The following is a 27,451-nucleotide window of genomic DNA, read 5'->3' on the forward strand; positions in this document are numbered from 1 at the left end:
AATGATAACTTCATAGTGTGTTACTTGCCTTGATACCATCCAGGTACTCTAAAACCAATGTATTTTAAATATAACCAGAAAATACATTATATATAACCTAGGGAAAAATTTCTGTCAGAAGCAATTTAAATGAGGTCCTGAAATTTTTTGCTTTGTACTTTGGATTAATTGATTTATTTAATAAGCATTTCCTGGGAGAGAGTTCAAGGGGACACTAGAATTGGAGCTTGGTTTCTGCTAGATGAAATACCATTCAAAAGAAAATGGTTAAGGGCCCTGGCCGGTTGGCTCAGTGGTAGAGCGTCGGCCTGGCGTGTAGAAGTCCCGGGTTCTATTTCCGGCCAGGGCACACAGGAGAAGCGCCCATTTGCTTCTCCACCCCTCCCCCTCTCCTTCCTCTCTGTCTCTCTCTTCCCCTCCCGCAGCCGAGGCTCCATTGGAGCAAAGATGGCCCGGGCGCTAGAGTGGCTCTGATCGCGGCGGAGCGACCCCCCCCCCCCCCGGAGGGGCAGAGCATTGCCCCCTGGTGGGCAGAGCGTCGCCCCCTGGTGAGTGTGCCGGGTGGATCCCGGTTGGGTGCATGCGGGAGTCTGTCTGACTGTCTCTCCTGGTTTCTAGCTTCAGAAAAATACAAAAAAAAAAAAAAAAAAAGAAAATGGTTAAGCTTCCGTTTGCAGCCTTTAGTGGCTGACAGTATTGTGGCCTCCTGAAGCACTGCAAGTTGTGGCTCCAGCCTAACTCCCTCTCCCTCTCTCTCTCTCTCTCTCTCTCTCTCTCTCTCTCTCTCTTTCTCTCTCTCTCTTTATCAAGTGAGAGGAGGGGAAGCAGAGAGACAGACTCCCTAATGCACCCTGACCAGGATTTACACAGCAAGCCCCCTATGGGGTGATGCTTTGCCTATTTGGGGCATTGCTCCATTGCTCAGCAACTGAGCTATTTTTAGTGCCTGAGTCAGAGGCCATGGAGCCATCCTCAATGCCCAGGGATTAATTCGCTTGAGCCAATCGGGCCATGGCTGCAGGAAGGGAAGAGAGAGAGAAAGAGAGAAAGAAGGAGGAGGGGGATGGGAGGAGAAGCAGATGGGCACTTCTGTGTACACTTATTGGGAATTGAACCTTGGACATCCACATGCTGGACAAATGCTCTACCACTGAGCCAACCAGCCAGGGCCCCTAACACTCTCTTTAATCTCATTTTATGCCTACTTCTCATCCATGACTTCAGCTACTGGCTTCTCTGTCAGCCTTGGAATCCCTCTTGTTCTTTTCCACCTTTTCTCCGTGACATTCATGTTTTGCAAAATCCAGGTTAGCTGTCTTGTAAAATGTCCCATATACTAGATTAGGTGTGGGCAAATTATGGCCTGTTTTGTACAGTCTTAGAACTAGAAATAGTTTTACATTTTTCTCCCATTGATTTGAGAGAGAGGAAGGGGAGGGGGAGATAGAGAGAGACAAAGAGAGAGAGAGAGAGAGAGAGAGAGAGAGAGAGAGAAAAGCCTCAACTTATTGTTCCACTTGGCTGTGTACCCATTGATTGCTTCTCATACATGTCCTAACTGGGCTTGAACCATCAATCTCATGATGGAGCTGGTGACCCCTGGATTGAGCTGGCAACCTTGGCTCTCTGGGACAATGCTCTGCTCACTGTGCCATTGGCCAGGGCTGTTTTACATTTTTAAAAGGTTGTAAAAAAAAAAAAAGAAGAGAAAGAGCTAGGAAGGAGAGAATTATGTGAAGACCATGTGGCCTGCAAAGCCATAAAATATTTACTAGCTGGCCCTTTACAAACGTTTTCTGACCTGTGTTCTAAATCTTTGTATTTCTTCATGGTATTATTTAGTTTGTGTCTCAGTTTTTTGGCTTTGGGGCAAATTAGAAATGAGATCTAGATGTCAGAGTAATAGTGGTGTGAGAGATATTCCTGATCAATCTCCTTAAAATTTAAATCAATTGAACAACTATAACACAGCAAAGGAACCCCAGCTGGGCACCTGAACGATCTGCGCACCAAATGCACTAAAGGTGGGACGTGCTGTAGATGGGGCAGAAGAGGAAATGCATTTGCCGTGGGTTCTGGAGAGGAGACAAACCTGGAGTGACTATTTTTTTGTTTTTTGCTTTTTCTTTTCCGGGCTAAGGGGAGGATGGAAGCTCAGGCTGTCTGGATTTTGTCTGAGAGGTATGGAGAGGGAAACCTGGAGTGACTGGGTCTCCTGCTGGGAGGAGCAGTGAGATAGAGGAGCAAAGGGAAGATACTAAACCAGAGAAATGAGATCTAGAATGATGCCGTCCAATAGGTAGTTATGAGCTGCAAGTACCTATTGGGAACTTGAAATACAGCTACTTAAAATTAAGGTGTGCTACAAGGGTAAAATACACACCAGATTTCAAATATCATGAAATTTTTATTTACACAGTGGGTTACAATCAAGTGCAGTCATTCTTTTTGAAACTCAAATTTCTCTAAATTTACTTATGGGAGGTCTTTCCAGCTGACTCCCAAGGCCTTTTATCATAACTCTATTAGTTTTTTTTATTTTTTGTTTGTTTTTTAGTGAGAGACACAGAGACAGAGACAGAGAGAGGGACAGATATGGACAGAGAGACAGAAAGGGAGAGAGATGAGAAGCATCGATTCTTCGTTGTGGCTCCTTAGTTGTTTATTAATTGCTTTCTCTTATGTGCCTTGACCGGGGGGTTCCAGCCAAGTCAGTGACCCCTTGCTCAAGCTAGCAACTTTGGGCTTCAAACCAGAGACCTTTGGGTTCAAGCCAGTGACCCCACACTCAAGCTGGTGAGCCTGTTCTCAAGCTAGATGAGCCCATGCTCCCAGCAGCCTCGGGGTTTCAAACCTGGGTCCGTTGAGTCCCAGGCTGATGCTCCATCCACTGCGCCACCGCCTGGTCAGGTTATCATAGCTCCATTAGTTTTTTTTGTTTGTTTGTTTTTTGTATTTTTTCTGAAGCTAGAAACGGGGATAGACAGTCAGACAGACTCCCACATGCGCCCGACCGGGATCCACCCGGCATGCCCACCAGGGAGCGAAACTCTGCCCACCAGGGGGCGATGCTCTGCCCCTCTGGGGCGTCGCTCTGTTGCGACCAGAGCCACTCTAGCGCCTGGGGCAGAGGCCAAGGAGCCATCCCCAGCACCTGGGCCATCTTTGCTTCAGTGGAACCTCGGCTGCGGGAGGGGAAGAGAGAGACAGAGAGGAAGGAGAGGGGGAGGGGTGGAGAAGCAGATGGGCGCCTCTCCTGTGTGCCCTGGCCGGGAATCGAACCTGGGACTTCTGCACGTCAGGCCGATGCTCTACCACTGAGCCAACCGGCCAGGGCTGCTCCATTAGTTTTTGAGTGCTTCCTTGCCTCTGGTACAAAAAGTCCCAGGTCCACTTTGTTCTTTCCCTGTCCCAGAAGTAGAACCAGCCATTTCTTAAGAAGCCTTCATTTCTTTTAATAAGAAATGGTATTCCAAACCAAAATTACACTGGTAGGCATGATCTGAGTTACTATGGTAACATTGCTTTCGGCCCTTTCAATAAACAGAACTAGTAAATTTATTTTAAAAAATTACAAGCTCATATTGATATTTCCAATTCAAGTTTAGTATCATAGGAGTTTTCCTTAATTTCTTTTATTTTAGGTTTTTAAATTTTTTTTCCATGTACATTAAGAACCTTAACTTGATGAAACATGAGACGTTTTCTTATTTGCTTTATCCTATAATACATAATTTCAAAAATACAATAACAATATTACAACTAACAAAAGCCATAGTGTGTGGCAAACTTTAAGATTTCTTTGTAGATCTTTTGTCCTCAGAATATGATCTACTAAGGGTCTACAGAGTAACATAAAATACTTATTCAAAGTATTCAAAAGTAACTTAAAGTAATTATTTTCCCTCAGAGGTTTTGTTATACATTTCACACACAGTTTCATTTATTTCTCTTTTGTTCAATTTTAGGTTTTGCTTTCTGTTTCTTTATTTTTGAATATGTGAAACATTTACATAGTTCAGAAGTCCAAACCATTATAAAGTTAAACTCAAGAGACCTGGTCCTATCCTTATCTCTTTTATTTATTTATTTATTTATTTATTTATTTATTTATTTATTTATATTTTTCTGAAGCTGGAAACGGGGAGAGACAGTCAGACAGACTCCCACATGCGCCCGACCGGGATCCACCCGGCACGCCCACCAGGGGCAATGCTCTGTCCACCAAGGGGCGATGCTCTGCCCCTCTGGGGCATCGCTCTGTTGGGACCAGAGCCACTCTAGCGCCTGGGGCAGAGGCCAAGGAGCCATCCCCAGCGCCTGGGCCATCTTTGCTCCAATGGAGCCTTGGCTGCGGGAGGGGAAGAGAGAGACAGAGAGGAAGGAGGGGGTGGGGGTGGAGAAGCAAATGGGTGCTTCTCCTATGTGCCCTGGCCGGGAATCGAACCCGGGTCCCCCGCACACTAGGCCGATGCTCTACCGCTGAGCCAACCGGCCAGGGCCCCTTATCTCTTTTTATTCCATCTGTAGGTAACTATTTTCATTAATTTCTAGTTTATCTTTCTTGTATTTCTTCCTCCCCTCAAAAGAAAACCCCAAACATAACACACACATAAATAAAACTATACACATTGTTTCATGTCTTGCTCCCTCTTATTTAACATATCTTGGAAACTACTCCCTATTAGTTCATAGAGATTCTCCTTATTCTTTCTTTTTAAAAATTGTTGAAGGATGCTCTGTGTGGATGTACTATAGTTTATCAGTCAGTCTCTTACTGATGCATATATCTGCTGTTCCCAATCATTCGCTACGACAGCAACTACATAGTGAATAACCTTACGTCTCTGATGTTTTGTGTTTGTGGAAAGATAGCTTCAGGGCAGATCCAGGAGTCTCACTTATAGAAACATATCAAGTGATTTTGATGCACAGCCAGGTTTGAGTACAGTTGCTTACTGTGTATGGGAAAAATGAAACCCAGGAACCTAGAATTGTTAATATTTTCTTAAAATGAGGGATGGAAAAAAATGAGAAAAGAACAGGCAAAAAAGTAAGGTTCACACCATCCTGAATATGTGAAACATTTACATAGTTCAGAAGTCCAAACCATTATAAAGTTAAACTCAAGTTATTTGTATTTTTCTGAAGCTGGAAACGGGGAGAGACAGACAGACTCCCGCATGCGCCCGACCAGGATCTACCCGGCACGCCCACCAGGGGCGATGCTCTGCCCACCAGGGGGCGATGCTCCTCACCTACACTATCTAGTAGAATACAATTGAGTTATATGAATAGAAGCATAATTTCTGGAGTACTGTCCCCAAGTCATGATGTTGTTAACAAGGATATCTTATGTATACCCACAGAAGTGACCCAGATTTGAGCAGTGAACAATTTTCAGTTTGAATATATTGAGTCCCAAGTAGCCAAGGGGTACCCAGGAGTGGCATCTAATAGGCAGTTGTTTGCACAGATTTGGAAATCAGATTAGGAGTGTTAGCTGTAAACAAAACTAGGTATTATGTCACCAAAAATAATTTGTTTAGGAGAAAGAAATAATTGCAATCCAATTTGTGCAGACATGGTGAGCCAGAAGCATGAAGATCTGGATAAAGCAGGAGGCATCCTTTTACAGAGGGAAAGAGCAAGTTAAGGGGAGAGGCTGTTATAACTATAGAGCTCTGTTGTAATAGAGTTCTCCTTGTAGGGCTTTAGTGATTTACATATATGGCATGAGAGATCCTGCCACAGGCCCTTCCCTGTCTCCTGTCTAGGTTAAGGTCTCATAAATTTTGACAGGAGTCATTAGCATATAAGTGACAGAGTAGGTGAAAGATGATAGAAGGAAGGATTAGAGTGATTAGGTGCTCAGTATGGAACCCTGAGGAGTACCAGTACATAGAGGCCATTAGAGGAGTCCAAGGGAAGTATACATGGCCAGAGAGGCAGAAGGAAGGCCAGAGAAGACAAATCATAAAAGCCCAGGAGTCCAAGGCCCTGGCTGGTTGGCTCAGCGGTAGAGCGTCGGCCTGGTGTGCAGAAGTCCCGGGTTCGATTCCCAGCCAGGGCACACAGGAGAAGCGCCCATCTGCTTCTCCACATCCCCCTTCCTCTCTGTCTCTCTCTTCCCCTCCCACAGCCAAGGCTCCATTGGAGCAAAGATGGCCCGGGCGCTGGGGATGGCTCCTTGGCCTCTGCCCCAGGCACTAGAGTGGCTCTGGTCCCGGCAGAGTGACGCCCCAGAGGGGCAGAGCATCGCCCCCTGGTGGGCGTGCCGGGTGGATCTCAGTCGGGCGCATGCGGGAGTCTGTCTGTCTCTCCCCGTTTCCAGCTTCGGAAAAATACAAAAAAAAAAAAAAAGCCCAGGAGTCCAGTGTTACAAGAAGAGAACAGTTATCAGTGTCAACTACTGTTGAGAAATGAGGATAGCTAAAAGCAGCGACCCCCTGAGGCCATTTATCCGCCCCCGCCACACTTCCAGAAGGAGTACTTCTTTCATTGGTGGTCAGTGAGAGGAGCATAGTTCCCATTGAAATACTGGTCAGTTTGTTGATTTAAATTTACTTGTTCTTTATTTTAAATATTGTATTTGTTCCCGTTTTGTTTTTTTACTTTAAAATAAGATATGTGCAGTGTGCATAGGGATTTGTTCATAGTTTTTTTTTATAGTCCGGCCCTCCAATAGTCTGAGGGACAGTGAACTGGCCCCCTGTGTAAAAAGTTTGGGGACCCCTGGCTAAAAGATATCCATTAGATTTAGCAACAAAGAGACCAGAGTATGACTTTTGACAAAACACATTGAATGTGATGGTAGAAACAGTAGCCAGTGTGAGTGTTAAGGAAGGAAATCAATATTCAATTGCATACAGATAGATAATTCTTGGATACACTAGTGTTTTGTCAGCTGCAGTAGAAAATTCTTCTAAAAGTAATGAAAGTGGACATTTTACCTAATGGCAGGGGTTGGGGGGTGAGTCAATTTTACTATTTTATTTTATAAATTTTTCTTAAACCTTTGGTGCTGGCTACTTACATTAGAATTTAGCTTAAGATGGTTTTGGACTTAGCAATGTGTACTTAGTTATTTTAGGTGTATTACTAATAGAGTAACAACAATATATAGGATCAAAATAGAAACATAATAGTAATATATTGTATTTTACAGTGTTTCTCAAAGAGCACCATGATTATCAAATAATGTCCTGGCTCTGGCTGTTTTGCTCAGTGGTAGAGCATTGGCCCAGCATGTGAAAGTCCCAGGTTCAATTACCTGGTCAGGGTACACAGGGGAAGCACCCATCTGCTTCTCCACCCCAACCCCTTCTCATTCTTTCTCTTTCTTCCCCTCCTACAGCCATGGCTCCAATGGTTGCAACAATCTGGCCCCAGGTGCTGAGGATGGCTCCATGGCCTCCCCTAAGACACTGAAATGGCTCCCATTAGAGCCACGGAGCAGCAGCCCCAGGTGGGCAGTGCATCACCCCATAGCAGTGGGCTTGCTAGGGTGGTTTCCGGTCGGAGCGCATGTAGAGTCTGTCTCTCTGCCTCCCTACCTCCCCAACTCTCACTTAAAAACAAAACAAAACAAAACTGTCCCCATCAAGTATGAGAATCATGGCACCAGAATAACTTTAAAACCACAGTCCTTTTTCTTCTGCTCTGCTTCCCCCATTCGCCTGCATACACTGGGCGAAGAGAAGATGCTTTTTTGGTCCCCTGTGAGCAGAGACCAGCTAAAAGAAATTTGGGAGACCAGGCTATCCTCATTGAGAAAAAGATGAAAAGAAATTTGAACGTCACTTAATCTAGTCAGTGGTTTCCAAACCTGGATGAGCATCAAAATAAACAACCCGGGACTTTCCTTAAATGATAGAACCCTGGGTCCCTGCCCTAGATCCAGATACAGCGGGTGAAATGGGGACTAGAGATGTGTTCCTTTGATGACAAAAATTCAACTCCTTAAGGAAACGGAGGCCCAAAGCAGTCACGACCAGCCAGAAGGGTCTCAGGATCCTAGATTCGCCATACGGTGCTTTAGCAGCTGTCCCACTGTCCTGAATGAAAGGCATCTGAATTTTCGTTTTGGGGATGTTGGGGAAGGACTTGCTTTTCCCGGCTCTCTAGGCTCACTAGAGGTGCTTCCTCCGCAATTCTCTCCCCGCAGCAGATGTCGTGGGCTAGCGGTTACATCTGCCCTTGCCTAGCGGGCTGAGTTCGTCCACCTGGTGCATCTTCAAGTTTGGGCATCCCACGCAGCAGTGATAGCACCACCCCTTTCCTTCCAGCCCGCGGCCCCGCCCGCCACTTGGGGGCGGGGACTCGATGCAGCCCCACCCCTCCGCGCGCGCGCAAGCGTTCCCGGAAGTGGACCATGTTGCAATCGCGCACCTCATTGGCTGATAATGAATCGGTCCCCAGCCCGGGTTTTCTGGATTCTGGATTGTTTCGGAGAATTGAGTTATGGCCTGTTTGGGTCAGAGTTTGCGCGAGCTACGGGGACCTCTGCTCCCATCCAAGGAACCGGAGGAGAGCGAAGCCTATGTGATGGAGGATGTGGAGGAGGACGAAGATCCGGTGTTCGTCGATGCCGAGGAGCTCTGCAGTGGGGGCATGAAGGCCGGCAGCCTCCCTGGGAGCCTCCGTGGTGAGGAAGCACCTTTCTGGAGGGGTGGGACGGCAGGGGAATGAGCTGCTTTCCAGGGTGGCCATGTGCTCTGTGAGGCTTCCCATTGTTCAGACCTCCTTAGGGAAGACCCGCCTAGCTGTTTAGTACTCCTGAGGATTAAGTAATTATTGATACTTTCGTAACAGCGACTTGAGTAAATGCTGTGTGTGTTAAGCTTGTGCTCTGACATGTGTTATCTCATTTAATGTTCACAACTCTTTGACGTAGTTTTATAGTCGAGGATATTGATAACAGTGAATGTTGAGCCTGTATTCAGACCCGGAATCGGGGCTTTTAACTATTTCCGAATGCAGTCTGGAGTCAAATATGTGATTATTTTTCAGCTGCGTAGAAAACACACACAACCCAAGAAACACCTTCCAGGCATTATTGAGTCATTAAACTTGTGTTAACAATATTGATATCCATGTTTCCCTTGTGTAGTTTCCTGTACTACAAGTTATACTTGTGACTGCTTTTAAGAATATTTTAATGTTTAGATCAGTGCTGTCCAGTGCGATTTTCTATGATGATGGCATTGTTTTATATTTGCGCTGTCCAGTACAATAGTCACTAACCACATGTAGCTTTTGAGAACCTGAAATGCAACTAGTGCAACCGAGGAGCTGAATTTTTAAAATTTTATTTAATTTAAATATAAATAGTCACCTGTGAATAGGCAGTACGAGTTTAGAGAATTTTAAAGTATTTGTGGAGGGTTAAGTCATTTATCCTAAAAGTGTTAGTAACTGGCTACCATGTTCCAAGCAAGGGTTTATTGCTGGAAAACCCTAGAGAGATAAGATGATGTTGCTGTCCTAATGGAGCTTACCGTCTAGTGAATTAAACAACCATTTTAAAAATAATCACAGAAGGAACTATATTACTTCGTGCTTAGAAGAAATACTATCGTAAGTAGTGCTGTGAGAGGTTATAATCATAAGATTCAGGGAAGGCTTTCCTGAGGAAGTGATAGTTAAGCTGAGGTCTGTAGTAAATGAGAAAAACAGTAAGGAACAAAACATTTAAGGCAGATGGAGCAGCTTATGCAGAGTCCCCAAGGTGGGAGGGACCATGATATTTTTTAGAAACTACAGGAGGTTCAGTATTGGCTGAAGTCAGAGTAGCAGAGGAAGAACTGCCTTTAGAAGAACAGATTTTGCCATGCACCATGCTTACCTCTTGGAGTTCAAAGATGAATGAAATGCCCTATTCTAGAGGGCTTACAGTATAGTAGAGGGAGACAGGTAAACAGGTAAGTGAAATTATAGACACCCTAATAGATGTCTGTACAGGATGCTGTATATGTGTGTGTGTGTTTATGTATGAGAAGGGTAGATAAAAGAGAATGGTGAGTAGATAAACAGAATGATGGATTTGATAAAAAAAAAACAAACATTGGAGGAGAGGTTTTAAAGTATACTATTAACTTTGTTTTTTTAAGTTGTAATTTCCGATGAAAACACTCAAGAGAAATACAAAGTGGTTGGACGTTTTCCATTAACGGGTCCTTGGTGGCGAGTGAAGGTCCATGTGAAGCCTGTGGGAACAAAGAACTATCAAGCTCAAGGATTTCCATCATACTTTTTACAGTCTGATATGTCACCACCAAATCAAGAACAGATCTGTTCCCTCTTTCTTAAAGACTGTAATGTCCATACTGACATTATAAATAAATTTTTAGCATGGGTGAATAAAATATCAAGCTATGAAAACCTCAACTTTGAAAATCTTACAGAAACATTAAAAACTTTTTACAAGGAATTTGAGAGGAATGGTAAAAAACAATTTAAACAGACTGACCAGGAAGAGTCCCAGACAGATTATGAGATGTGCCTTCCTATGGAAAACACAAGTAGGTGTGGTTTTTATTTTTTTTAATTTTTATTAATTTTAATGGGGTGAAATTCATAAATCAGGGTACATATGTTCAAAGAAAATATGTCCAGGTTATCTTGTCATTCAATTATGTTGCATACTCATCACCCAAAGTCAGATTGTCCTCTGTCACCTTCTCTCTAGTTTTCTTTGTGCCCTCCCCCCTAACCACCACACTCTTGTCCATGTCTCTTAGTCTCATTTTTATGTCCCACCTATGTATAGAATCATGTAGTTCTTGTTTTTTTCTGATTTACTTATTTCACTCCGTATAATGTTATCGAGATCCAACCATTTTGTTGTAAATGATCCGGTGTCATTTCTTATGGCTGAGTAGTATTCCATAGTGTATAAGTGCCACATCTTTTGAAGGGCTTTTTGGTTGTTTCCATGTCTTGACCACTGTGAACAATGCTGCAATGAACATGGGGCTGCATGTGTCTTTACGTATCAATGTTTTTGAGTTTTGGGGGTATATACCCAGTAGAGGGATTGCTAGGTCATAAGGTAGTTCTAGTTTCAGTTTTTTGAGGAACCACCATACTTTCTTCCATAATGGTTGTACTACTTTACATTCCCACCAACAGTGAATGAGGGTTCCTTTTTCTCCACAGCCTTTCCAACATATGCTATTCCCTGTCTTGTTGATAATAGCTAATCTAACAGGTGTGAGGTGGTATCTCATTGTAGTTTTGATTTGCATTGCTCTAATAACTAACGAAGATGAGCATCTTTTCATATATCTGCTGGCCATTTGTATTTCTTCCTGGGAGAAGTGTCTGTTCATGTCCTCTTCCCATTTTTTTATTGGATTGTTTGTTTGTTTGTTGTTGAGTTTTATGAGTTCTTTGTATATTTTGGATATTAGGCCCTTATCTGAGCTGTTGTTTGAAAATATCATTTCCCATTTAGTTGGCTGTCTGTTTATTTTGTTGTCAGTTTCTCTTGCTGAGCAGAAACTTCTTAGTCTGATGTAGTCCCATTCATTTATCTTTGCCTTCACTTCTCTTGCCTTTGGAGTCAAATTCATAACATGCTCTTTAAAACCAAGGTCCATGAGTTTAGTACCTATGTCTTCTTCTATGTACTTTATTGTTTCAGGTCTTATATTTAGGTCTTTGATCCATTTTGAATTAATTTTAGTACAAGGGGACAGACTGTAGTCGAGTTTCATTCTTTTGCATGTGGCTTTCCAGTTTTCCCAACACCATTTGTTGAAGAGGCTTTCTTTTCTCCATTGTGTGTTGTTGGCCCCTTTATCGAAAATTATTTGACTATATATATGTGGTTTTATTTATGGACTTTCTATTCTGTTCTGTTGGTCTGAGTGTCTATTTTTCTGCCAATACCATGCTGTTTTGATTGTCGTGGCTCTATAATATAGTTTGAAGTCAGGTATTGTAATGCCCCCATCTTCATTCTTTTTCTTTAGGATTGCTTTGGCTTTTCGGGGTTTTTTATAGTTCCATATAAATCTGATGATTTTTTGTTCCATTTCTTTAAAAAATGTCATTGGAATTTTGATGGGAATTGCATTAAATTTGTATATTGCTTTGGGTAATATGGCCATTTTCATTATATTTATTCTTTGTATCTAAGAACAAGGAATATTTTTCCATCTCATTGTATCTTTTTCGATTTCCCTTAACAATGCTTTGTAGTTTTCATTATATAAGTCCTTTACATTCTTTGTTATGTTTATTCGTAGGTATTTTTGTTGTTGTTGTTGCAATTGTGAAGTGGATTATTTTTTTTTAGTTCGTTTTTCTAACGTTTCACTGGTGGCATATAGAAAGGCTATGGACTTTTGTATATTAATTTTGTATCCTGCGACCTTACTGTATTGCTGTATTGTTCCTAGTAAACTTTTTGTGGAGTCTTTGGGGTTTTCGATATATAGCAGGGGTCCCCAAACTACGGCCCGCGGGCCGCATGCGGCCCCCTGAGGCCATTTATCTGGCCCCTGCCATACTTCTGGAAGGGGCACCCCTTTCATTTGTGGTCAGTGAGAGGAGCACATTGACCATCTCATTAACCGAAAGGAGGCCCATAGTTCCCATTGAAATACTGGTCAGTTTGTTGATTTAAATTTACTTGTTCTTTATTTTAAATATTATATTTGTTCCCGTTTTGTTTTTTGTTTTTTTTTACTTTAAAATAAGATATGTGCAGTGTGCATAGGGATTTGTTCATAGTTTTTTTTTTTTTATAGTCCGGCCCTCCAACAGTCTGAGGGACAGTAAACTGGCCCCCTGTAAAAAGTTTGGGGACCCCTGATATATAGGATCATATCATCTGCAAAAAGTGATACCTTTACTTCTTCTTTTCCGATATGGATGCCTTTTATTTCTTTATCTTGTCTGATTGCTCTGGCTAGAACCTCTAGTACCACGTTAAATAAGAGTGGAGAGAATGGACAACCTTGTATTGTTCCTGATTTAAGGGGGAAAGCCTTCAGTTTTATGCCATTTAATATGATGTTAGCTGATGGTTTATCATATATGGCCTTTATCATGTTGAGATATTTTCCTTCTATACCCATTTTGTTGAGTGTCTTAAACATAAAGTTGTGTTGTATTTTATCAAATGCCTTTTCTGCATCTATTGATAAGATCATGTGGTTTTTGTTCTTTGTTTTGTTGATATGGTGTATTATGTTCACCGTTTTATTAATACATATGTTGAACCATCCTTGAGATTCTGGGATGAGTCCCACTTGATCATGATGTATTATTTTTTTAATATGTTGTTTTATTCGATTTGCTAGTATTTTGTTTAGTATTTTAGCATCTGTATTCATTAGAGATATTGGTCTGTAGTTTTCTTTTTTTTGTGCCATCCTTGCCAGGTTTTGGTGTGAGGGTTATGTTGACCTCATAAAATGTGTTTGGAAGTATTGCTTCTTCAGTTTTTTGGAAGACTTTGAGTAGAATAGGAGCCAAGTCTTCTTTGAATGTTTGATAGAATTCACTAGTATAACCATCTGGGCCTGAACTTTTATTTTTGGGGAAGTTTTTAATAGTTTTTTCTATTTCTTCCCTGCTAATTGGTCTGCTTAGGCTTTCTGTTTCTTCTTGACTCAGTCTAGGAAGGTTGTATTGTTCTAGGAATTTATCCATTTCTTCTAGATTGTTGAATTTAGTGGCATATAGTTTTTCGTAATATTCTACAATAATTCTTTGTATATCTATGATGTCTGTGGTGATTTCTCCTGTTTCATTTTGGATTTTGTTTATATGAGACCTTACTCTTTTTTCCTTGGTGAGTCTTGCCAAGGGTTTGTCAATTTTGTTGATCTTTTCAAAGAACCAGCTCCTTGTTCTATTATTTTTTTCTATAGTTTTTCTGTTCTCTATTTCATTTATTTCTGCTCTGATTTTTATTATTTCCTTTCTTCAGCTGGTTTTGGGTCGTCTTTGTTCTTCTTTTTCTAGTTCCTTAAGGTGTGAGGTTAAGTGGTTTACTTGGGCTCTCTCTTGTTTGTTCTGCTTCTCCACCTCTTCCCCTGAGAAGCAGATGGGCGCTTCTCCTGTGTGCCCTAGCCGGGAATTGAACCTGGGACTCCTGCACGCCAGGTCGACGCTCTACCACTGAGCCAACTGGCCAGGGCTTGTCTGTGTATATCTTTTGATCTCTGCGCTTATTTCTTCTTTGACCCATTCATTTTTTAAAAGTATGTTGTTTAGTTTCCACATTTTTGTGGGTTTTTTTCCCTCTTTTCTGCAGTTGCATTCCAGTTTTAAGGCTTTATGATTAGAAAATAGGCTTGGTACAATTTCGATTTTTCTGAATTTGCTGATAAATTTTTTTTGTGGCCCTACATGGTCAATTCTTGAGAATGTTCCATGTACACTAGAGAAAAATGTATACTCTTTTGCTTTGGGATGAAATGTCCTGTAGATGTCTATCATATCCAGGTGCTCTAGTGTTTTAAGGCCAATATATCTTTATTGATTTTCTGTTTGGATGAACGATGTAGAGCCGTCAGTGGTGTATTGAGGTCTCCAAGTATGATTGTATTTTTGTCCGTTTTTGTTTTTAGGTCAATAAGTAGCTGTCTTATATATTGTAGTGCTCCTTGGTTTGGTGCATATATATTAAGAATTGTTATGTCTTCCTGATTCAGTTCCCCTTAATTAAGAAATGACCATTTTTGTCTCTGAGTACTTTTGTTGTCTTGTAGTCAGCATTATCAGATATGAGTATTGCTACACCTTTTTTTTTGGATGTTATTTGGAGTATTGTTTTTCAGCCTTTCACTTTGAATTTGTTTTAATCCTTGTTGCTTAGATGTGTTTCTTGTAGGCAGCATACAGTTGGGTTTTCTTTTTTAATTCATTCTGCTACTCTGTCTTTTTATTGGTGAGTTTAATCCATTTACATTTAGTGTAATTATTGACACTTGTGGGTTCCCTATTGCCATTTTATAAATTGCTTTCTGTTATTTTTGTATCTTGTTTGATTCTTCTCTTTTTGTTTTTGTTTGGTTGTATTCCATACTTCTTTCCTCTGTTGCTATGTTTTTTAAGTCATGTGCTTCTGTGGTGGTTTTTTCAAGGGTGGTTACCATTAAGTAATGAAAAGGGTATCTACCATGTTCATTGTAGTACACTATCTTATGAATGCTTCTGTACTACATCGTCCTTTGCTAATGTTAATCCTTGCCCTGTCCCCCCTTTTTTTTTGTTCTTGTTGTCACAGTTTAAATTTGGTTTTATTGTGTTCTTGGTGGAGCTTTTACTTGTGGTTTTATCTTGTTCTTTGTATCTGGTTGGAAAACCCCTTTAGTATTTCCTGGCGTGGGGGTTTTCTGATAAAAAATTCCCTCATCTTTTCTGTATCTGTGAATGTTTTTATTTCTCTTTCGGATTTGAAGGATAGCTTTGGTGGGTATAGTATTCTTGGCTGAAAGTTCCTCTCTTTCAGGACTTTAAATATTGGGGTCCACTCTCTTCTAGCTTGTAGAGTTTCTGCTGAGAAATCCGATGATAATCTAATAGGCCTTCCTTTATATGTTGTATTCTTCCTTTCCCTGGCTGCCTTGAGAATTTTTCCTTGCTGTTGGTTTGTGTCAATTTCATTATGATGTGCCTTGGAGTAGGTTTGTTGTGGTTAAGAAAACTTGGTGTTCTGTTTGCTTCTTGAATTTGAGGCTTTAGTTCTTTCCACAGACTTGCGAAGTTCTATTATTTGTTTGAATATGTTCTCCATTCCATTTTTTCTTTCTTCTCCGTATAATATACCTGTTATTCTTATGTTAGTCTTTTTGATGGAGTCAGATAATTCTTGTAGGGCTATCTCATTTTTAAAAAGTTTTGAGTCTCTTTCTTCTTCTCTCTGTTGTGCCTCAAGTTGCTTGTCTTCTATATCACTAATCCTACCTTTTGTCTGGCCTGTTCTATTAGCTAAGCTTGTTACCTCGTTTTTCAGTTCATGAATTGAATTTTTCATCCCTGTTTGATTTGTTTTTATAGTTTCAATTTCCTTGGTAATATATTCTTTGTGTTCGTTGAGTTGTTTTCTGAGCTCCCTATATTGCCTTTCTGTGTTTTCTTGTATATCTCTGAGTATTTTTAGGATTTCTATTTTAAATTCTCTGTCATTTAGCTCCAAGGTTTCCAATATATTAAATTTTTTTCTCCATAGATTTTTCCTCATCCATCTGTACTACATCTCTGTCTTTTGTATTCATGATATTCGATTTCCTTTTCCTTAATGGCATCTGAGGGTAGGTTTGTTGGTAACACTAATGAGGATTAATAAAGAATAAAAAGTAAAAAAAAAAAGGGAAATTAAAGAAAATTTATTATTTCCCTTTTTCTTCCTCTTCTCTCCTCCTTGAGAAAAAATTGTGATGAATTGTGAATTATATTGTGCTAAATGGAACAAAAACTACCTATAACGGAGGGCCTGAGTTGGGGAGAAGTGATAAAGGGGCAAAAAAGGAGGTAGGGATCCACAAAATGCAAAAAAGGAAAAAATTTGGGTCAAGAATAAAATGATTTACTTGTAAGTGATGGTCGACTAAGAGATATAATGAGAGGGATAAGAGGGAAACAGGAAAAAGGAAAAAAATTTAAAAATTACCATTGTATTAAATGGAGCAAAAACTAGATAGAATGGAGAGCCAGGGTTGGGAGGAATGCTAATGAGTTAAAAAACGAAGTGAAAAACATGCAAAGAGCCACAAGGAAAAAATTTGAGTCCCAAATAAAATAATTTGTTTGTGATTGAGGATTGAATGAGAGGAAAAGTAAAGGAGAAAAGAAGAAACTAATATAGAGGGATAAAAAAAGAAAGGCGAAAAAAGGAAAAGAAAAAAAGAACAAAAAGAGAGAAAGAGAGTTAGGGGTTTTGGAGTGCAACCTCATAGAGAGAAAGGAAGAAGAAAAGAAAGGAAATGGGAAATGTAACACTTATGGGTAATGTAGTTCAAGAAGAGGAAAGAAGAAGATGGGCTGAAAATAAAAGGACCAAGGTGGAAGAAAAAGAAAATAATCAAGACAAGAAGATGAAAGAAAATTAAAGTGGAAAAAGTTATAAAGTCTGAGGATTTTTCTTGATTTTGAGAGGCTATCTTCTTCCTTTTTCTTTCCTTTCCCTCTTCCTGGTCAGTGACTCTGTACCTCGGGTTCTACCCCTGTAGCATGCTTAGGTAGAGATTTGTAGTTGATAAGTCTCTATGGCGATTTTATATATTAGGCTTCAGTCTCATTGGCACTTGAGGCTTGTTAGCATTTGCAGACTCCAACAATGAGAGAGTCCATTTTCCCAGAGCCTTTCTCCTAGTCTCTCCTTCCTGAATTAGCAGCCTGATGATCCAGCTATGGGGTTGCTGCTGCCTCTGCCTGGAGAGTAAGAAACTCAAAGAGCTGGCAAATCCCCACTCTATCCCCACTCAGCGCAGGGCTCTGGGTAAGGATCTGTCAGTCAGAGCTGGCAGCGTAATCAGGCGGGGCTGGGAGCCAATTGCTCTCAAGGTGCCTTTCTATGCGCCTCCAGGTGTGTCCAGTATGCCTCAGCACTCTGTGGGAGCACTCTCCCCAGGCTTTTCGCACTTTGTAACCTGTTTTGGCTGGGAAGAAGATGCCCTAGTCGCTGCTTGCAGAACAGGAGGTCTTAACAGCTACTAAGACCCTCTTTTTAACATATAGCCCTGAGTATGAGAGCTCTGCTAATCAGAAGTTGTCCCCACCCCATGTGCATAGCAAGAGGCACTAAAAAATATCACACCTCTTGTCTTAGCTTACGAACGGAGAGAGATCTTGTCAGAGCCTCATAGGTCAGTTGGGAAGTGAGCAGACTGTAGGTTAAGCTAATTTCAGTGATTGGAGCCGCAGATCTGCTCCCAAGTCAGACTGCAAGCTGCTTGTGTGCCCCACCCATTGCTTTTGTATTGAATATTTTTTTTCTTCCCGGGGCTGTTAGCTTGAATGGCTGGGTGAGGCACCCTGCCTGCCAGGAGAAGTTTGGGCATAGGGAAGTTTGCTTTCGTGCACTCCCCGTGCGCCGCTGTTTAGGGTGCAGGGACCACACCGAGACTTTGGTCACAGGCCATGCAAAGCCCTCTGACCTTGCCCCTCTGTCCAGGAACAGGGGCGCCCACTCCTGGGGCGCTAGGAGGAACCTCTCGCACACTATCCATGCTCGCCAACCAGGATATCGGGGCTAATGGCGGCTGCCGCTAGTCCGTCTTTGCCAGGGTCTGGCGTGGGCGTTAGCTGGATTGCCACAGGCACGCTGTTTCCTTGGCTTGGACCTCTGTGCCACAGCCTGGTTTGGACGTCTGTGCTGCAGCCTGGCTCTCTCCACACCCTTTGCCCCCCTTAGGCCCCCCCACTCTCTCTCAGTTCCAAGTGAAAGCAGCCCTTGCTCAGATTAGTGAGGAAGGTGGAGTGTTCCTTTCTCTGTCTTATTTCCTTTGTGGCTGATTATATATTTAGTCAATTTTTCGCTTGATCATACCTTAGTTTTCAGTGTGTGGGACTTCTAGATGCTCCAAGGATAGATTTTTCTATCTCTGGTTGAAGAACCTGTTTAAATTTTGGGGAGATTTATCGGTAGCGCTCCTCACGGTGCCATTTCTCTGACGTCACCAGGTGTGGTTTTATTTGAGATAATTAATGACTCATGTTTTAAAATGTTTTAAATTGGTTTGATAAAAATGTGCTTCATATTGCTTTATGTCATTGACATTCTGGGTCCTCATCTTTAATGTGAAGAGATTAGATGAAATGATCTGTAAGCTCCTTTTGGTCTTTTCCAGCTCAAACTGTAATTCCTTCCCTCACTCTGACTTTTTTTTTTTTTTTTTGCATTTTTCCAATGCTGGAAACGGGGAGAGACAGACAGACTCCCGCATGTGCCCGACCAGGATCCACCCGGTACGCCCACCAGGGGGCGATGCTCTGCCCCTCCGGGGCGTCGCTCTGTTGCGACCAGAGCCACTCTAGTGCCTGGGGCAGAGGCCAAGGAGCCATCCCCAGCACCCGGGCCATCTTTTTGCTCCAATGGAGCCTTGGCTGCGGGAGGGGAAGAGAGAGACAGAGAGGAAGGAGGGGGGGTGGAGAAGCAGATGGGCGCTTCTCCTGTGTGCCCTGGCTGGGAATCGAACCCGGGACTTCTGCACGCCAGACCGACACTCTACCACTGAGCCAACCGGCCAGGGCCTGACTTTTGTGTCCATAGGATCACCTTGAGTCATTAAGAAAAAATTCAGTTGTCAGTTATTCTATTTAAGAAATCAGAAGAGGAAGTCAAGAATATGAGCGATCCATTTTGGAAAAATTTCAGTTCATAATGATTTAAAAATAATTTCTTAATATGCTTTGCTATATGGATATTCACATATATGGCATATTTCCATTACATATTTCAAATAAATTTGGCAGCACATCATTGAATGACTTCAGTGACAAAAAAGTCATGATTACAGTCAGTAGAATGATTATAAAGGTTGATATGCTTATTATTTTTTATATTTATCTTTAAATCCATCTTTGTGTCATTGAGTCAAGAATTTTATTCTGATTGTTTGCAAAACAAATGGCTAAGAAATAGTTCTCTAAGCATTTAAGGACAAATTTGGGTGTTATATATAATGAAAACCATCTCAGTACAAAAGAAACTGTTATATCATTTTTCCTACTGGTTAGAGTAAATTTATTAATCTCTCTTTGATTTGGCTTTCTCCATTAAATCAGTTGTTCTATGATCTCATCTGTATGTTTTGATTTGTTCTTTTCTAATATCCTATAGTTCCATTTATAAGTGTAATGACAGCATTGCAGTTTCCAAAAGTAATGGAATTCCTTCCGGTCCTTCTGCCTCGACACTTTAAGCGCCTCATAAGCTCAGGTTCTAAAGAGATGTTGGAAGAGATAGAAGAGATTTTAGGTACATGTCCGTGGAAACTTGGATTTAGTAAAGTAAGTAAAACATTTGCTTAGCATTTAGTAATCTTATATAAGGCAAGATTTCTCAAATTTGACAATTTTTCCACCTCTTTCAAAGGAAAAATATTTGTATAGATCTTCATGTTGATCTATTTTTCTTTGAGTGTTCAACTACATGCAAACTTTTTATGCCTCTCGATCTTATGCAATACATTGGTAAAGAAAAACAAAATAAATGCCATTCAAATTATTACTTAGTTATACAATTTAATTTGACAGACTTTTTAAACTGCCATTTGCAACTCATTGAAGACACAAATTCTTATGAGTTTAGCAGATTGGTTTTGCTGTGAACTCAGTCCCCTGCTTTCCTATTTGAACTTTTGAAACCCTTTCATTTTTCTTATGGTAACCACGATGTCATTTGATTTTTTTTTTTTTTTTTTTTTTTTTTAAATTTTTTCATTTTTCTGAAGCTGGAAACAGGGAGAGACAGTCAGACAGACTCCCGCATGCGCCCGACCGGGATCCACCCGGCACGCCCACCATGGGGCGACGCTCTGCCCACCAGGGGGCGATGCTCTGCCCATCCTGGGCGTCGCCATGTTGCGACCAGAGCCACTCTAGCGCCTGAGGCAGAGGCCACAGAGCCATCCCCAGCGCCCGGGCCATCTTTGCTCCCATGGAGCCTCGGCTGCGGGAGGGGAAGAGAGAGACAGAGAGGAAAGTGCGGCGGAGGGGTGGAGAAGCAAATGGGCGCTTCTCCTATGTGCCCTGGCCGGGAATCGAACCCGGGTCCTCCGCACGCTAGGCCGACGCTCTACCGCTGAGCCAACCGACCAGGGCCTTGATTTCTTTTTATTTGGTACAGAAATGTTTACAAATGACTTCACTTCTGTTATGATTAAAGACTAAGAGTAGTAAAGTGGCACTATGAGGCTCCAGTGGCATTGGAAACCAAATGTGGCACTTAAATTTTGGCAGTACTTGGTGAAAGGTGGTTTTCCAAATGAAAATACAGTCTAAAAATTCTGATGTGATTCTTGGACCCCCAAGAATGTTTACAGATACCCCTCCCCATATAGTTTGAGAAATACTGGAAGAATGAATTTGTTTCCTATATAAAATGACTGTTATTTATATATGCTTTGAAAAATAAGACTCTGGAACATGAGATTATTATATATATTTATTCATTAGAGAAGAGAGGCAGAACAGTGAGCCTTTTGGGAGTCAAGTGGGAAAAAAAGGCTTGAAGTTTCACTGTTCACTGTCCAGGATAAAAACTTTTACTGAGGTATTGTATTAATTTGCTAGAACTGAAATAACAAATATTGACTGGGTAGCTAATACACCCGAAATTTATTTTCTCACAGTTCTGGAGGCCACAAGTCCAAAATCAGGGTGTCAGCAAGGTTAATTTTTTCAGAGGTCTCTCTCCTTGGCTTATAGCCTTGCTGTGTTTTCACATGGTCATCTCTCTGTTGTCTGAGTCCTCATCTTCTCATAAATCATTGGATTAGGGCCCACCCCAGTGATGTCATTTTAACTTAATTACCTCTTTAAAAACCCTGTCTCTCACTGTGGTCATATGCTGAGGTACTAGTGATTAAGATTTCAACATACCAACGTTTTTTGAGGGAAACACAGTTCAGCCCATGAAAGTGTATGGAGAGCTCCAAGGGGTGCCTCTGAGAAAAAGATGGCGCTGGTGGGGGAAGTTTGTGGCTCCCTTGTAGCATTTGGGCAGAATTGTTGACGTAGGAAACTAAAGCCAAGTAAAGGAGGCAGTCCTTAACTTCACCCCACACACTGAGTTTAACACAAAGTTCAGGCAGTCATGGTACATCATGTTGCTTATCTGAATCCTGTTTACACTGATTTAACCAAAATCCATTAACAAAGTATATATTGTAACTTTTTTCAAAGATAGAAAAGGGAGAAGCATATGTGGAGATGATGGTATAAAAGAGAGATTTTCTGTAGAGAGAGACTTTCCATACATAGTAGGGAGTTAATATGGACGGTGGGGAAGGTAGTAAAGGGTAAAAGGTCAAATAATGTGGTGATGGAAGGAGATTTGACTTTAAGTGGTATAATGATGTATTATACGATTTTACACTTCAAAACTATATAATAGTTTTAACCAATATCACCCCAATAAATTTAATTTTAAAATGCCTAAAATTTAAAATAAAATTAAGGAATAGTGTAGACAGTACTGAGAAATGTGGAGATGAATTCTGGAAGAAAAAATAACCGGAAGTGTAGAAGGTGCTGCCTTTACAAGACGTGGGAAGGGTAATTGAGAGGGTTCCTATTTTTAGCAGTAAATCTCATAGTGTTATTTGACTTTTAAAATTATGTATGTTGCTTTGAGAAAATATAATTTTAATTTAAAATTATATATCTAATCACAGGGCAGTCAGTTACAACAATTAGTGATGTATTAGGTACATAGTTTTTTTCCCTCCAAATGTAGTTGAAATAACATATCTTCTGGGACTTAAAAAACTATTAACACATAACATTGTTTTCATTGTGATTTTAATAACATTTGTCAACATTTATGCTTTTTATAAAGCAGCTTGAACTGTATTTTCTTAAAGATAACCTACAGAGAATTGAAGCTTTTGCAATGTGAGGCCAGTTGGACAGCGTTTTGTCAGTGCCATTCTCTTCTCCAGCTGATGACTGACTTAGAGAAGAATGCATTAAAAATATATGCCAAACTGAAGCACATATGTAGAGAACATGGGCACACATATGTAGAAGAAGCCGACTTAACTTCTCAGTTGTCAGACCAGATGTCTTTTCAGGATGTTTGGCAGTCTCTGAAGTTTTTAAAGGATATCGATGTGGTGACATATAAGAAGGGCTGTGTCTTTCCTTATGACCTTTACCAAGCTGAAAGAGGCATTGCCTCTTTAATAGGTGACCTGATGATGAGGCCTCCATGGCGTTTACATGTCAATGTCAAAAATGTGCTTGCATCTATTCATACCAAAAAACCTGAGAAATCAAGAGGCGATGATGCAGCGAATGACGGCAAACCTGATGAAACAAGATTAGAAACTTCTGAGGATATTCTGAATCCACAGGACAGTGGTGACCATGTATGGGATAACGGTGAAAATGAAGATAATGCAGAAATAAGTGAGGATCAGCTGGACCAGGATCAGGTGGCTGCTTTGGAAATGATCTGCTCCAATGCTGTGACAGTCCTAAGTGGGAAAGGTGGTTGTGGGAAGACCACAATTGTTAGCCATCTTTTTAAGCACATAGAGCTGTTGGAAGAACATGAAATAAAAAAAGCTTGTGAGGACTTTGAACAAGACCAGGATGTACCAGAAGAGTGGATTACCTTTACTGAGCAAAGTCTGTTGAAGGCAGGCAAGGCAATAGAAGTTTTACTTACTGCACCTACAGGGAAAGCAGCTGGGTTACTGAGAGAGAAGACTGGTTTTAGTGCTTATACACTCTGTCAGGTAAAACCTTTTATATTTTTTCTCTAGAGAAAACATTTGCCTTAAAAACAAACTTTATTCAATTAGTTTATTTTTAATTTCTTCCTGACATCAGTCAGTAGGTATTTATTGAGTATCCTCTGGATCTCTGCGTTGTAGCTAATCACTAATGATCAGTGCCACTCAAACAGTCTGTAAACTGTTCCCAGATAGCAGTGAGGTAGATGCTGGTGTCAGAATGTAAAACAGTGTGCTACTTCTTTCCTTAAGAAAGTCTTATGCAGCTGAACTGAAGTGTATGCTCAGTTAGATGCTGGCACAAAGTTCTCTTTTTCCTTGGGACTGGTTACGTGCATGTCATAGTCCACAGACAATGTTTTGAAAAGCAGTGGAGTTGGAAGGAAAAGATATATTTTGTAGAGTTAAAGCTCCGTGAAAGGAAGGACTTTGACCATCTGGTTTAGTTCTCTCTCTCTCTCCTTTACTTACAATAGTGCCTGGCTAATAGTGGTCACATCATAAAAATTTCAAATGAGTTAATATGCATGAAAAGATTGTTTTGACTGTAATTAAAGAGTCATGCAGTTTTAAACTTGTAAAGGGTGGTAGAGGTCCCCCTAGCCCTGACCTACATTTTATAGATCAAGGAACTTAATCATTGGAAGATTTCCAAAGGAAATGATATTTAGAGGAAAGGCCTTTTTGAAAGGCATTGAGAATGATCATAGTGTATATAAAGGGTTTTGAAGTGATTGCATCTATTGGAATGAGTCTGTGTTGCAAAATAGTGGAAATTAAACTAAGCTTAGAGAATTTAAGCTTTAAAGCAGGGGTCCCCAAACTGCGGGCCGCATGTGGCCCCCTGAGGCCATTTATCCACCCCCGCCGCATTTCCAGAGGGGGCACCTCTTTCATTGGTGGTCAGTGAGAGGAGCACATTGACCATCTCATTAGCCAAAAGCAGGCCCATAGTTCCCATTGAAATACTGGTCAGTTTGTTGATTTAAATTTATTTGTTCTTTATTTTAAATATTGTATTTGTTCCCGTTTTGTTTTTTTACTTTAAAATAAGATATGTGCAGTGTGCATAGGGATTTGTTCATAGTTTTGGGGGTTTTTTGTTGTTGTTTTTTGTTTGTTTTTGGTTTTTTTGTTTTGTTGGTTTTTTTGTTGGGTTTTTTTTTGGTGCTGAAACCCGGGAACGAACCTAATAGTTTTTTTTATAGTCCGGCCCTCCAATGGTCTGAGGGGCAGTGAACTGGCCTCCTGTGTAAAAAGTTTGGGGACCCCTGCTTTAAGGTTTGTATTTTGACATCTTGTGAAATTCTTATAAACCAGTGAGATGGGTAAGTGACGCTACTTCCATTTAATGAAAGTGCCTGTTGAAGTTTGGGGGTGTTACACGATTTGCCCAAGATCTTAACCGGGTGCAGAATGCAGATTTCTGCCCTCCAGCTTGTTGCTCATGCACGGTGCAGTAGTTTCCTAATTTATGTTAGACCTTCAAGTCTAACGAAGAAGCGTGGTTTTGATTTACTGGGGAGCCATTGAGGTTCCTAAGCAAGGGAGGGAAATGAAGAAAGCAGTTTTAAGGAAGATTATATATAATTTCAGAGCCATGAGCCACCTCAGAAATTACGTGGCCCATTACCTTTATTTGTCACGTGAGTGAACATAGACCAATAGATGTTCAGTGTAGATCATTGGTGGAAGGGTCTTCTGATTTTGGCTTATGAATTTTTTCCATTACACCTTCATGTCTGATTAGTCTGAAGGGTAGAATTAGGAGAGGGGAGGCCAGAGCTAGATTATTACTAAATTTCACCTTGGCTGTGGCCAGCTGGCTCAGTGGTCGTGTCAGCCTGGCACACCAGAGCTCGCAGGTTTGACCCCTGGTCATGCACGTCCAAGAAGCAAACAGTGAGGATACAACTACATGGAACAGCTAAGGAACATAGTTGATGCATCTCTCTCTCCCTCTCTCTAATCTGCCCCTTCTCACAAAATCATTGGAAAAATTTTACAAAATTTTATTTTATGTTCCAACTCTGGGTAGTAAAGATACTACCCATTAAGAAATATCTGCTTGAGATGCTGGGAGAACATTCCTGAAGTCACTTTAGGGCTCAAGAGAGAGTGTAAGGGCACAGAAAGAGCACCAGAGGTGGCACTTGTGCCACTTACATTCTTGAGCTGGAGTTACCAGACTTAGTACATGAAAATGCAAATAATTTTAAAGTATAAATATGTGCCAAATATGACACTGAGCGTCCTATACTCAAAGTCATTTATTGTTTATCTGAAAGTCGGGTTTAGCTGGGTGGCTTGTATTCTGTGTGGCAGCCCCATCTGTGTTAGTGTGTAGGGGAACCTGGCCGGAGGTTATTGGAGGAGTCGAGTTGCTCATAGGTGCAGCCTGTATGGAGTTGTTGGCACGAACAACACAGTGCAAAGTGTCAGGCCTTTCTAACTAATAGAGTAAATAAAAGAAAAGAAAAGAAACAATTAGTGGTGATTCAGATGTTTATTGGGAGGCAAGGCCACTGAGAGAACTTTTTTATTTTTAAAAAGGGAATAGATGCATTTGGGTGAGAAATATGAATGCTTTTACTCAATAGACATGTTGAATGTAGTTGCAGTAGAAAACTTAAATAAATTTGTAGTTACAGAATAGTCATGGGGTTGTAAAAGACAGCATAGGGAATGTAGTCAGTAATATTTTAATAACTATATAAGTGCCAGGTGGGTACTTGAAATATCACAGGGAATCACTTTGTAAAGTACATGATTGTTTAACCACTATGCTGTACACCTGGAACTAATATTGAATATAAACTATAGTTAAAAATAAAAATTTAAAAAATATATGGTAGTATTAAAAAAATCTGTGTATACACTATGTGCATACTTACAATAAAGAAAGGTTTCTTGGAATGATAGAGACCAAAATATTTAACATTATCTAGCTGTAACTTTATAATTGTTTTCCTCATCTATATATTTTAAATAGTAAATATTTTTACCTCTGTAATAATTTTTTTTTTCGTTGTTTTGTTGTTGGCAGTGGTCTTTTTAAAAGTTGGGGAAGTTAGGGAGTTTAGAATACTTGGAGAAAAAGTAGGTATTTTCATAGTTTGGTTGGGAAGGCGGCACTTGATTTCCAGGGCAGACAGAGTATTGTACAGAGTATTATAATGGGAGAAGAGGAGGGTTTAAGATTGGGTCAGCTCAGGAGGTCAAGAGGTTTGCTTGGGAATGGAAGAGGATAGGGAACTTTCTTTCATCAAAAGAAGTAAGGGAAGAGTTGAAATTTTTTCAGTGGAATAGTGATATATGCAAAGCTTATTAAACACACTAAGTCAGGGGCACCCAAACTTTTTACACAGGGGCCAGTTCACTGTCCCTCAGACCGTTGGAGGGCTGGACTATAAAAAAAACTATGAAGGGCCCTGGCCAGTTGGCTCAGTGGTAGAGCGTCGGCCTGGCGTGCGGAGGTCCCGGGTTCGATTCCCGGCCAGGGCACATAGGAGAAGCGCCCATTTGCCTCTCCACCCCTTCCCCTCTCCTTCTTCTCTGTCTCTCTCCTCCCCTCCTGCAGCCAAGGCTCCATTGGAGCAAAGATGGCCCGGGCGCTGGGGATGACTCCTTGGCCTCTGCCCCAGGCGCTAGAGTGGCTCTAGTCGCAACAGAGCGATGCACCAGATAGGCAGAGCATCGCCCCCTGGTGGGCAGAGCGTCGCCCCCTGGTGGGCATGCCGGGTGGATCCCGGTCGGGCGCATGCGGGAGTCTGTCTGTCTGTCTCTCCCCGTTTCCAGCTTCAGAAAAATACAAAAAAAACAAACAAAAAACTATGAACAAATCCCTATGTACACTGCACATATCTTATTTTAAAGTAAAAAAACAAAACGGGAACAAATACAATATTTAAAATAAAGAACAAGTAAATTTAAATCAACAAACTGACCAGTATTTCAATGGGAACTATGGGCCTGCTTTTGGCTAATGAGATGGTCAATGTGCTCCTCTCACTGACCACCAATGA

The 27,451-nt window shown here is 41.1% G+C and overlaps 1 protein-coding gene across 2 annotated transcripts in view; it reads left to right on the forward strand.

Annotated features, from left to right (window-relative positions):
* Positions 1-8,410: 8,410 nt before the first annotated feature.
* HELB (DNA helicase B) overlaps positions 8,411-27,451 on the forward strand; it is a 49,920-nt gene continuing 30,879 nt past the window's right edge. Inside the window, exons 1-4 of one of the 2 annotated variants that reach the window (XM_066258204.1) lie at positions 8,411-8,647; positions 10,113-10,523; positions 19,805-19,974; positions 22,551-23,429. In XM_066258204.1, coding sequence (XP_066114301.1) covers positions 8,464-8,647; positions 10,113-10,523; positions 19,805-19,974; positions 22,551-23,429 — 1,644 coding nt within the window. In that variant the 5' untranslated portion in view covers positions 8,411-8,463. The remainder of the gene's footprint in view (positions 8,648-10,112; positions 10,524-19,804; positions 19,975-22,550; positions 23,430-27,451) is intronic. The other variant, XM_066258205.1, reaches the window with a different exon arrangement.

This window comes from Saccopteryx bilineata, chromosome 2 (assembly GCF_036850765.1).
Source record: "Saccopteryx bilineata isolate mSacBil1 chromosome 2, mSacBil1_pri_phased_curated, whole genome shotgun sequence".
NCBI classification, from domain to species: Eukaryota; Metazoa; Chordata; class Mammalia; order Chiroptera; family Emballonuridae; genus Saccopteryx; species Saccopteryx bilineata.